The sequence below is a fragment of the Pleurodeles waltl genome, chromosome 9 (genome assembly GCF_031143425.1).
Source record: "Pleurodeles waltl isolate 20211129_DDA chromosome 9, aPleWal1.hap1.20221129, whole genome shotgun sequence".
Classification (NCBI taxonomy): Eukaryota; Metazoa; Chordata; class Amphibia; order Caudata; family Salamandridae; genus Pleurodeles; species Pleurodeles waltl.
The window spans coordinates 1,005,602,506-1,005,615,629 of record NC_090448.1 but is presented as its reverse complement, the minus strand read 5'-3'; the positions used below and the strand labels follow the sequence as shown (position 1 = coordinate 1,005,615,629).

Genomic DNA, 13,124 nt, shown 5'->3' with positions numbered 1-13,124 from the left:
AGGACAGACTCTCTCCACTGCTTAATCCCCCCAAAAGTTCATCAGTGAAGGTCAGGCGTGCCTGTCTCCCTTGACTTGTTACAGTATGGGTAGAGCTTACTATGCAAATAATAATAACAACAGTAGAAAGTGCAGGGTCCCATGGTTGGTTTTCCTAAATGACCAACACTGGCCTTATTACTAAAGGTGAGTGAGCCAGCAAATTAAGTGTCTGAGCCAAGCCAAGGGTCTGGCTGGGCTCTGTGAGCCCTGAAAGTGTTCAGAATGTAAATTGTACAACAAACAACTTGTAAAAAATATAATAAAGTTTCTTCAAAATTTAAAAAAAAAGTGGGTTTCTTTTGCATGCAGAAGTGTTTAACCTTAGCACATCTGATTACATTACAGCATCAAGAGGCATGTATTAAAAGTGAAAGTTTTTAAATATTCCTGTCCCAAACAATGCCATTGGTGAACTAAGATCACCTGTCACTAGATCACCATAATATATGGCCTAGATTGTTGATGGGGTAACATTATGACCTACGTTATACACAAGACGTTTTCATACAGTGCATATGCTTTACGTGTCTATTTGAAGGTGTTAACATATGTGATATTTAAAAAAATAATAATAATAAAGGAAGCACTGTGAAATAAAATATTTCACAAAGATCACACAATTTTATTAAGCAGGAAAGCCGGGATCAAGCCCAGGTGTTCTAGTATCACACTAAAATGTATCTCTTGCCTGTTTCAAATCAACGGTTACTTCTTTGCATATAATTCTAGACACATGAGGGTAGGGCATCAGTGGCCGAGAGAAGCCAAGTGAAAGCTTGGTTCGCTTTGGGGTTGAGGATCCAAGAAGGCCTTTAGCTAAGCCAGAGCCTGGGATCAGGCCTGTGCTTTCAATGCCTCACCACCCCGCACGAGCTTCAAAACCTGCTTCATCATTTAAAAAGCAATCACAACCAGCACCCCTGCTTACCTTGCAGACAAACTCACTATCTCTGGTGGTTCTCGGCACACCTGCACTGAGGGCAACATCAGCCTACTGCAGGGGTCTTCAAACTGGGAGGGTTCACTTGAGGCCCCCCAGTGGGGTTGTCAGGCTCTAGCCAAAAGAAGCCTTATGCTGATAACAGGGCTATGGTTTTGGTTTAAGCTGAAAAGAATGAGCAGCAGTAATCCACTCTGTAACGGCCATCATTCACATGTTCTGTCATTTATATCCTAGCTGGGAGCATGTGACAAAAGGGTAGGGACTACAGATTCTATTCAAACCCCCAGTCCACCCCCGATAAATCTTGCTGTGGATACATTTACACATTGGTAAGGCCTACACATATTTAAAAACTGCCCGATATTTATTTTTTCTACTGAGGAGCACAGCATTAATAAGGTTGAAGACCACTGGCCACCAGACTAAGAAGTGTTAAAAAAAAAACACAAGACAACAGGCTATTTCCATCTATGCACCCAGGATCTGGAACAACCTCCCTATATCCATCAAGAACACCCCAAGACTGCTCCAATCTAGGAAAGACTCACTTCTCTGAAGAAGACTACATCACAATGTTTTTATTTACTTCAAGCTTGTCTTTAATCTTGCCATTTGGCTAGGTTTACGCTTTCGAAATACCTTATACATACAATAGTTTTGATTCCACTGCATGTCCGTCATACTCCTGTGGATTATTTTCCATCACAGTTTCTCCCTTTACCCCTACTTTCTGGTTGTCCAACTGAGTCATTCTCCGGTTTATGCAGTTTCTCTTGGTCTGCTGGGTTAATGTCTAAAGATGAAAAGTCCTGGTCCCCTTAACTGGGCGCCGGTGTCCGCACGCGCAGCCAGCAAAAAACGTAAGCTCTGATTGTGGGCAGGGTTATTAAATGCCTCCGTGTCACCAGGGACAGAGCAAGCCAACCCTGTTTTTTTCTGTTTGAAAGCCCAGTACATTCTGGGAGTAGTTGCTTTCACCTCAGTCAATTCACTTGATCGAACTGGCCGGAATACAACCATTTGTAAAAGAAACACGCGGGCTGGAGCGCTGCGCTCTTGGTGACAGAGTGAGCTGTAACCATAAGTGCGGTGCGCGTGTTAAAGCATTTCCAGGGCCGCACTGACTCACTTCAGTCCTGAGTGTTGTTAGCGTGTGCAGAGAAAGTGTGACCTCACACGCGGTGTCGCAGCCCAGAAACCGTCCAGGGTTAAATCTTGGAACCAAGAAGCGCGCCAGGGAAACAAGTGTGGTGTATACCGTGCCAAGGAAATCTGCGAGGACCGAGGGTGCGGCCGGCATGTGTCTGGAAGCTAACTACCCGTGACGACGCAGTTCTGGCGCCTAGTGGCAGAGTTTGCTTCCTTCGAGCAGCTGCGGTCAGGGTACCTCAGCCCACGAGTATCGCTCCATCTAGACTACTGGGAACTCCGAACGGGCGGTCCAACGGGGACACAGAACACCTGAGCACCGGAGCCTTCCAAGAAAGGTTTTAGGTGTAAACATCTCCTATGACGAGTGAGTAGGTCATGGTCAGGGTCGGAGAGACCTATTCGGCAATGGCAGAGTCAGTGTGTGGGCCGGTTTTGTGGCTGTTGGTGTGGGTCTGTTTATGGTCTGCTGGGCCGGTTTGTAATGTCGATTTCCCCGATATAAAAAACAAAAAACAGCGCCTGTTGCAGGCTCAAGCCCAATCGGTCTTCCATAACGTGTATCTTTACGAGTACAAAACTGCCTCAATTTGCAAAAATGGGCCACTTTTTCAGCATTATGATTCACTTTTCGGGGGTTTGGGGGGTACTTTTATTTCGGTGCCCGGGCCTATTTGATGGGCTTGGTGGCCATGTCTGCTGAGAGAAAGGAGGCTAATTTCTTCAAAGTCAGCATAACCTAGCCAACATTTATATCAGCTGTCCTTAGAAACAAAAAAGCATATTCTTTTTACAATCAATGAGCTACAGCATGACTCCCGTAAGCATCCAGCCCCCAAATGATGCAGTACCAATGCCATCCACACAGTCACTGGCATGACATCTATCCTTGGCCTACCGGTATCTTCCAGAACTACCTTCAGCTTGTGCATCCACCCCGAGGAGCGGATCAGAGCGGCACATGGTAAGCTCTCAAGCCCGCTGGCATGTACCTTCAACAGATAAAGCCTCTGTGACCCAGGGTGACCCACGTAGCATTACCTATGACAGACGGCACCTCTGGACCCATGGTCTACCCTATTGTGCCCCACATCTAGCAGCTGCCACTGCTATCACCCTAGAGTACCACACCTCGCCCACCGCCTTTCTTGTGTATCTCACCGAGGAATATCACCACTAGCTAATACCGCTAAAAGCAAACACCACCGCCACCTGGGACGCCCTGAGTAATACATCTAACACTGCTGCCACCTCACATACCCCACTATAATAAAGCTAACGATGCTGTCACCTGGGACCCCTGAGTAATACATCTAACACTGCTGCCACCTCACATACCCCACTGTAATAAAGCTAACGATGCTGCCACCTGGGACCCCCTGAGTAATACATCTAACACTGCTGCCACCTCACATACCCCACTGTAATAAAGCTAACGATGCTGTCACCTGGGACCCCTGAGTAATACATCTAACACTGCTGCCACCTCACATACCCCACTGTAATAAAGCTAACGATGCTGTCACCTGGGACCCCTGAGTAATACATCTAACACTGCTGCCACCTCACATACCCCACTGTAATAAAGCTAACGATGCTGCCACCTGGGACCCCCTGAGTAATACATCTAACACTGCTGCCACCTCACATACCCCACTATAATAAAGCGATGCTGCCACCTGGGATACCCCACTGTGTAATACAGCTCCCACTGCTGTCACCTGGGATACCCCACAGTGTAATACAGCTCCCACTGCTGCCACCTGGGATACCCCACAGTGTAATACAGCTCACACTGCTGCCACCTGGGATACCCACCCCGCAGTGTGATACAGCTAACACCGCTGCCACCTGGGATACCCCACTGTGTAATACAGCTCACACTGCTGCCACCTGGGATACCCCGCAGTGTGATACAGCTAACACTGCTGCCACCTGTGATACCCCACTGTGTAATACAGCTAACACTGCTGCCACCTTGGATACCCCACAGTGTGATACAGCTAACACTGCTGCCACCTGGGATACCCCACAGTGTGATACAGCTAACACTGCTGCCACCTGGGATACCCCACTGTGTAATACAACTAACACTGCTGCCACCTGGGATATCACACTGTGTGATACAGCTAACACTGCTGCCACCTGGGATACCCCACTGTGTAATACAGCTCACACTGCTGCCACCTGGGCTACCCCGCAGTGTGATACAGCTAACACCGCTGCCACCTGGGATACCCCACTGTGTAATACAGCTCACACTGCTGCCACCTGGGATACCCCGCAGTGTGATACAGCTAACACCGCTGCCACCTGGGATACCCCACTGTGTAATACAGGTCACACTGCTGCCACCTGGGATACCCCGCAGTGTGATACAGCTAACACCGCTGCCACCTGAGATACCCCACTGTGTAATACAGCTAACACTGCTGCCACCTGGGATACCCCACAGTGTGATACAGCTAACACCGCTGCCACCTGGGATACCCCACTGTGTAATAAAGCTCACACTGCAGCCACCTGGGATAACCCGCAGTGTGATACAGCTAACACTGCTGCCACCTGGGATACCCCACAGTGTGAAACAGCTCAAACTGCTGCCACCTGGGATACCCCGCAGTGTGATACAGCTAACACTGCTTCCACCTGGGATACCCCACTGTGTAATACAGCTCACACTGCTGCCACCTGGGATACCTCACTGTGTAATACAGCTAACACTGCTGCCACCTGGGATACCCCATTGTGTGATACAGCTTAAACTGCTGCCACCTGGGATACCCCACTGTGTAATAAAGCTCACACTGCTGCCACCTGGGATACCCCGCAGTGTGATACAGCTAACACTGCTGCCACCTGGGATACCTCACTGTGTGATAAAGCTCACACTGCTGCCACCTGGGATACCCCACAGTGTGATACAGCTAACACTGCTGCCACCTGGGATATCTCACTGTGTAATACAGCTCACACTGCTGCCACCTCCCTCACATACCCCACTATAATAAAGCTAACAATGCTGCCACCTGGGATACCCCACTGTGTAATACAGCTCACATTGCTGCTACCTGGGACACCCCATACTGTGATACAGCTAACACTGCTGCCACTTCACATACCCCACTGTGTAATACAGCTAACACTGCTGCCACCTGGGATACCCCATTGTGTAATACAGCTTAAACTGCTGCCACCTGGGATACCCCACTGTGTAATACAGCTCACAGTGCTGCAACCTCCCTCACATACCCCACTATAATAAAGCTAACAATGCTGCCACCTGGGATACCGCACTGTGCAATACAGCTCACACTGCTGCTACCTGGGATACCCCACAGTGTGATACAGCTAACACTGCTGCCACCTGGGGTAACCCACTGTGTAATACAGCTAACACTGCTGCCACCTGGGGTACCCCACTGTGTAATACAGCTTACACTGCTGCCACCTGGGATACCCCACTGTGTAATACAGCTCACACTGCTGCCACCTCCCTCACATACCCCACTATAATAAAGCTAACGATGCTCTCACCTGGGATACCCCACTCTGTAATACAGCTCACACTGCTGCTACCTGGGATACCCCACTGTGTAATACAGCTAACACAGCTGCCACCTGGGATACCCCACTGTACAATACAGCTAACACCGCTGCCACCTGACATAACCTCACTTTGTAATACAACTAACGCTGATGCCACCTGTGATACTTCACTGTGTAATACAACTAACACAGCTGCCACCTGTGATACTTCACTGTGTAATATAACTAACACAGCTGCCACCTCGGATATCACACTGCGTGATACAGCTCACACTGCTGCCACCTGGGATAACCCACTGTGTAATACAGCTAACACTGCTGCCACCTGGGATACCCCACTGTGTAATACAGCTTACACTGCTGCCACCTGGGACACCCCACTGCGTAATACAGCTCACACTGCTGCCACCTCCCTCACATACCCAGCTATAATAAAGCTAATGATGCTGCCATCTGGGATACCCCACTGTGTAATACAGCTCACACTGCTGCTACCTGGGATACGCCACTGTGTAATACAGCTAACACCGCTGCCACCTGGGATATCACACTGTGTGATACAGCTAACACCGCTGTGACTTCACATACCCCACTGTGTAATACAGTTCACACTGCTGACACCTGGGATAACCCACTGTGTAGTACAGCTAACACTGCTGCCACCTAGGATACCCTACTGTGTAATACAGCTTACACTGCTGCCACCTGGGACACCCCACTGCGTAATACAGCTCACACTGCTGCCACCTATGATACTAGTGTATAAAATAGCAAGCTACTGTCACCTGTGAGACCCCAGTGTGTAATAGAGCAAACACTACTGCCCCCTGTGATGCCCAGTGTGTAGTAGAGCAAACACTACTGCCCCCTGTGATATCCCACTGCGTAATACAGCAAACACTAATGCCTCTCACCTAGGATTCCTCACTGTGTAATACAGCTAAAAACACTACCACCTGGGATGTCGTACTGTCTAATACAGCTAATGCCACTGCCATCTGGAATACCCCCACAGTGTAATATAACTAGCACAGCTGCCACCTGAGATAACCTCACTGTGCAATACAGCTAACACCGCTGCCACCTGAGATAACCTCACTGTGTAATACAACTAAGGCTGCTGCCGCCTGTGATACTTCACTGTGTAATACAACTAACACAGCTTCCACCTGTGATACCTCACTATGTAATACAACTAACACAGCTGCCACCTGTGATACTTCACTATGTAATACAACTAACACTGTTGCCACCTGTGATATTTCACTGTGTAATACAGCTCACACTGCTGCCACCTATGATACCAGTGTATAAAATAGCAAGCTAATGTCACCTGTGATACCCCAGTGTGTAGTAGAGCAAACACTACTGCCCTGTGTGATACCCAGTGTGTAATACAGAAAACACTACTGCCCTTTGTGATATCCCATTCCGTAATACAGCTAACACTAATGCCACCTGGGATATCACACTGTGTGATACAGCTACCACTGCTGCTACCTGTGATAACCCACAGTATGATATAACTAACACTGGTCTTGCCTAGGATTCCTCACTGTGTAATACAGCTAAAAACACTCCCACCTGGGATGCCGTACTGTCTAATACAGCTAATACCACTGCCACCTGGAATACCCCACAGTGTAATACAACTAGCACAGCCGCCACCTGAGATAACCTCACTTTACAATACAACTAACACCGCTGCCACCTGAGATAACCTCACTGTGTAATACAACTAACGCTGATGCCACCTGTGATACTTCACTGTGTAATACAACTAACACAGCTGCCACCTGTGATACTTCACTGTGTAATACAACTAACACAGCTGCCACCTGTGATACCTCACTGTGTAGTACAGCTAACACTAATGCCTCTCACCTAGGATTTCTCACTGTGTAATACAGCTAAAAACACTCCCACCTGGGATGCCGTACTGTCTAATACAGCTAATGCCACTGCCACCTGGAATACCCCCACAGTGTAATACAACTAGCACAGCCGCCAACTGAGATAACCTCACTGTACAATACAGCTAACACCGCTGCCACCTGAGATAACCTCACTGTGTAATACAACTAACGCTGATGCCACCTGTGATACTTCACTGTGTAATACAACTAACACAGCTGTCACCTGTGATACCTCACTGTGTAATACAACTAACGCCGCTGCCACCTAGGATACCTCACTGTGTAATACAACTAACGATGCTGCCACCTAGGATACCTCACTGTGTAATACAACTAACACAGTTGCCACCTGAAATAACCGCACTGTGTAATACAACTAACACCTCTGCCACCTGTGAAACCTCACTGTACAACACAGCTAACACAGCTGTCATCTAGAATACCTCACTGTGTAATGTAACTAATGCTGCTGCTCCCTATGGTTCCTCACTGTGTAATACAACTAATGCATCTGCCACCTGTAGTTCCTCACTGTGTAATACAACTAACACTGCTGCCACCTGTGATACCTCAATGTACAATACAGCTAACACCGCTGCCACCTGTGGTTCCTCACTGTGTAATACAACTAACAGGTCTGCCACCTGGAATGCCCCCACAGTGTAACACAACTAATGCATCTGCCATCTAGTGTTCCTCACTGTGTAATACAACTAACACCGCTGCCACCTAGGATGCCTCACTGTGCAATACAACTAACGATGCTGCCACCTGGGATACCTCACTGTGTAATACAACTGACGATGCTGCCACCTGTGATACCTCACTGTGTAACATAACTAACACTGCTGCCACCTGTAGTTCCTCACTGTGTAATACAACTAACAGCGCTGCCACCTGGAATGCCCCCACAGTGTAATACAACTAATGCATCTGCCACCTGTGGTTCCTCACTGTGTAATACAACTAACGATGCTGCCACCTGTGATACCTCACTGTGTAATATAACTAACAACGCTGCCACCTGTAGTTCCTCACTGTGTAATACAACTAACAGCGCTGCCACCTGGAATGCCCCCACAGTGTAATACAACTAATGTCGCTGCCACCTGTGATTCCTCACTGTGTAATGCAGCTAACATCGTTGCCACCGGTGGTTCCTCACTGTGTAGTACAGCTAATGTCGCTGCCACCTGTGGTTCCTCACTGTGTAGTACCACTAACGTCTCTGCCACCTGTGATTCCTCACTGTGTCATAGAACTAACATCGCTGCCACCTGTGGTTCCTCACTGTGTCATAGAACTAACGTTGCTGCCACCTGTGGTTCCTCACTTTGTAGTACAACTAACGCCACTGCCACCTGAGATTCCTCACTTTGTAATACAACTAACGTAGCTGACACCTGTGGTTCCTCACTCTGTAGTACAACCAACATCTCTGCCACCTGTGGTTCCTCACTGTGTCATAGAACTAACACTGCTGCCACCTGTGGTTCCTCACTGTGTCATAGAACTAACACTGCTGCCGCCTGTGGTTCCTCACTGTGTAGTACAACTAACGTCTCTGCCACCTGTGGTTCCTCACTGTGTCATAGAACTAACGTTGCTGCCACCTGTGATACCTCACTGTGTAATACAACTAACAACGCTGCCACCTGTAGTGCCTCACTGTGTAATACAACTAACAGCGCTGCCACCTGGAATGCCCCCACAGTGTAATACAACTAATACATCTGCCACCTGTGGTTCCTCACTGTGTAATACAACTAAAACCACTGTCACTTGGAATACCCCTACAGTGTAACACAACTAACACCGCTGCCACCTAGTATACCAAACTGTGTAATACAACTAACACGGCTGCCATCTAGGATACCTCACTGTGTAATACAGCTAACGCAGCTGCCACCCGAAATACCCCCACAGTGCAATACAACCAACGCAGCTACCAACAGAGATTCCTCACTGTGTAATACAACTAATGCAGCTGATATCTGCGATTCCTCACTGTGTAATGCAACTAACACCACTAACACCTGAGACTCCTCACTGTGTAATACAACTAACACTGCTGCCACCTAGGATACCTAACTGTGTAACGCAACTAACGCCGCTGCCACCTGTGGTTCTTCACTGTGTACTACAATTAACACTGCTGCCCCCTGGAGTACCCCCCACAGTGTAATACAACTAATGCTGCTGCCACTTGAGATTCCTCACTGTGTAATACAACTAATGCATCTGCCACCTGTGGTTCCTCACTGTGTAGTAGAACTAACACAGCTGTCACTTTGAATACCCCCACAGTGTAACACAACTAACATCGCTGCCACCTAGTATACTTAACTGTGTAATACAACTAACGCGGCTGCCATCTAGGATACCTCACTGTGCAATACAGCTAATTCAGCTGCCACCCGAAATACCCCCACAGTGCAATACAACCAACGCAGCTACCACCAGAGATTCCTCACTGTGTAATACAACTAATGCAGGTGATACCTGCGATTCCTCACTGTGTAATGCAACTAATACCACTACCACATGAGACTCCTCACTGTGTAATACAACTAACACCGCTGCCACCTAGGATACCTAACTGTGTAACGCAACTAACGCCGCTGCCACCTGTGGTTCTTCACTGTGTACTACAATTAACACTGCTGCCCCCAGGAGTACCCCCCACAGTGTAATACAACTAATGCCGCTGCCACCTGAGATTCCTCACTGTGTAATACAACTAACGCCGCTGCCAACCTGTGGTTCCTCACTGTGTAGTACAACTAACGTCTCTGCCACCTGTGGTCCCTCACTGTGTCATAAAACTAACGTTGCTGCCACCTGTGTAACTCACTGTGTAATACAACTAACACCGCTGCCACCTGTAGTTCCTCACTGTGTAATACAACTAACAGCGCTGCCACCTGGAATGTCCCCACAGTGTAATACAACTAATGCTTCTGCCACCTGTGGTCCTCACTGTGTAATACAACTAACACCGCTGTCACTTGGAATATCCCCACAGTGTAACACAACTAACACCACTGCCACCTAGTATACCTAACTGTGTAATACAACTAACGTCGCTGTCACCAGTGGTTCCTCACTGTGTCATAGAACTAACGTCGCTGCCACCTGTGGTTCCTCAATGTGTAGTACAACTCTGCCACCTGTGGTTCCTCACTGTGTCATACAACTAAGGCCGCTGCCACCTGAGATGCCTCACTTTGTAATACAACTAACGTAGCTGCCTCACGGAACACATTAACAGGTGAAACCTCTGCTGCTCTGAGCTCCCCAGTGTGCATCATGTCTGTCGCCTTAAGTGCAGTTACCGACTGTGCGTTATCGCCCACACCGGACATCACATTTTACATTACCTCTAACAGATAAGAGCTGGGTAACCCTGAGACACCCGCAGAGCGCTGCTTTTAAAGCCTTTGAAACTTGGTGAAATCTCCGTCTGCAGAACATTGAATGGATATCACCTCTGTAGCACCATGCACTCCATTGGACACTGCCAGGAAATGAAATGTGCCCACTCGCTGTCTTTGCCTTTGCCTGACCACGGAAGCCGCTCTCTCAATACTGTCTTATCTCACACGAGCACTTATTCACTTTGCATCTCAACGACACATTAACTTGTTACTTCGCGAACCGCAACATGCCCACATCATTAAACCGAGAAATATTTCCGCCTTTCCCTACCTCTCTCACCAATCGCGTAAACTCAGGGAGGAACGTAAAAGGTGTAAACCCTACGATCTTCGCATCCCACGGAGGGGAAAGCGCACGCAGCAGCAGCCAGGGCAATCAATGCCTTCTTCGATAAGAGAAAAAACTTCTGCTTCGATTCGGTGAGGTCCGCGTATTGTTACACATCCCCTGGGAGGGAGAGGGGGGCGGTCTATGGTGGAATTTACAATATTTACATAGGGAGTTTAAAGCTGTCCTTCTTGTGGAAGTGATACGCCCATCTTTTCAAATTGTGATGTTAGGCAGGAAAAGCACCTTGCTGCCCCATCGCCAGACCAGGGATGACAGGACAGCTGCTTCACCACTAATGTGTGTTCTTGCGTCACTGCCTGACGTTCGCTCCCAGCTGTTCTTGTATAAATCACTGCGTGACTTATTAGGCGAGTCTAGTGTACTGGCCATCTGGTCATTGAGGTGTGTGTGAAACTGTATGTGATTTACTTGCATTACATTCATGAGACTGATGCTTTGGGGTGGCTGGAAGTGCTAACCAGTGACCATCTGAACCGTCACAATGCGCTCTAGGGTTTGATATCCAGGAAACTACTAACCCATGTGCTCGACTCACTCTTTGTGTTAATGTGTGATCTTGTCTCCCGACGTGCGGCAGAATGTAGATATACAGCACTGTACCCTTGTGTTAAGCTGCATTTTTATGTCAACGCCTATCGCAGTTCTTGTGTAGGATCATTAGGCTGATTGTCACAGGCTAGCTGTGCATCCTTGTACTTTTAGCTGTCACACACTTACTTGTGAACGTGAAGTTCGTTGCCGTGCTCTGGCACAGGCAGGAGGAACGGCCTCTCCTCTGACATTACAATAAGAGGCAGCGCCCCAGCCGCACAGTCACAATAAAGCCTCTTCACTCTAGGAGCACCCCTGCTTCTGATACAACAGGAGCCACAAGCAGCCAAGGTCCACTCACCCGAAGGAGAAGACGGTCTCCCCATCCCCCGCCGCCATGGGCTCGGCCCCCGACAGTTGCGGGCTAGAGGAAGAGAAAGCCCGGCACTTGAGAAAGTTTCTGCTGCTATCAGGAGGAACGGCGACTGGACTGTTTCATTGTTTGCAAAGTACTGGGTCAGAAGTGAGCGCTACTAACTTCCAAGCTCTGTAGCTCTAAGCGCTGGCGAAGGTCCAGGGGGGAGGGGAGGGCAGGGCGTGACATCACTACGGGTGGGGAACTCCATCCTAGGCTCCGCCCCTGCATTGGAGGCAACAGGGTTCCGTTCTGTTTACATCGTGAGGGAGAGATGATGAAGAACAATCTTCACCGAAAAACGTACAGTGTTCCATAGAGACTGAAGCAAAACACAGCTTTAACAACTAGAAGGTCCCACAGTTCTTGTTCTCAATTTGGAAAGGTACAGACGATCGAAGGTAGAGGGTAAACAGTTCAGGAGAGTTTCGAGACTTGAAATAACTACATTGCGGTTTCTGCATTGCAGTTAAGCTTCCACCAAAACAGGCGTCTTTTAAGAACGGGAAACACGCATACAGTAAAACACAGCAAAAACCAGCAAAGGGGAGCCACTTAGTATGGAAGCAAATTCTGGGCAGTAATTGTAATAAATTAGGTCAAAGGTCAAACTTCAGGGAAAAAGTAAATTTTACGGATCCATACGGGAAGGTCTTGCTATAAACAGAGCCACATGATTATGCAATTGTGCGGCACCGGTGTTTTCCCCATAAATATGGATTTGCCGCATTTGCCACATAATCCAGCGTCTGATGCCTAATCTGCAGAGTATAAGGCCCTTAGCTAAGGC

General features: G+C 48.3%; 1 protein-coding gene across 2 annotated transcripts in view; it reads right to left on the bottom strand.

Moving 5' to 3' along the window:
- BMF (Bcl2 modifying factor) overlaps positions 1-12,494 on the bottom strand; it is a 156,929-nt gene extending 144,435 nt beyond the window's left edge. Inside the window, exon 1 of one of the 2 annotated variants that reach the window (XM_069208602.1) lies at positions 12,281-12,494. In XM_069208602.1, the coding sequence (XP_069064703.1) occupies positions 12,281-12,318 (38 nt within the window). In that variant the 5' untranslated portion in view covers positions 12,319-12,494. Of the gene's footprint in view, positions 1-11,307; positions 11,420-12,280 lie in introns of those variants that run through there. The other variant, XM_069208603.1, reaches the window with a different exon arrangement.
- Positions 12,495-13,124: the final 630 nt, after the last annotated feature.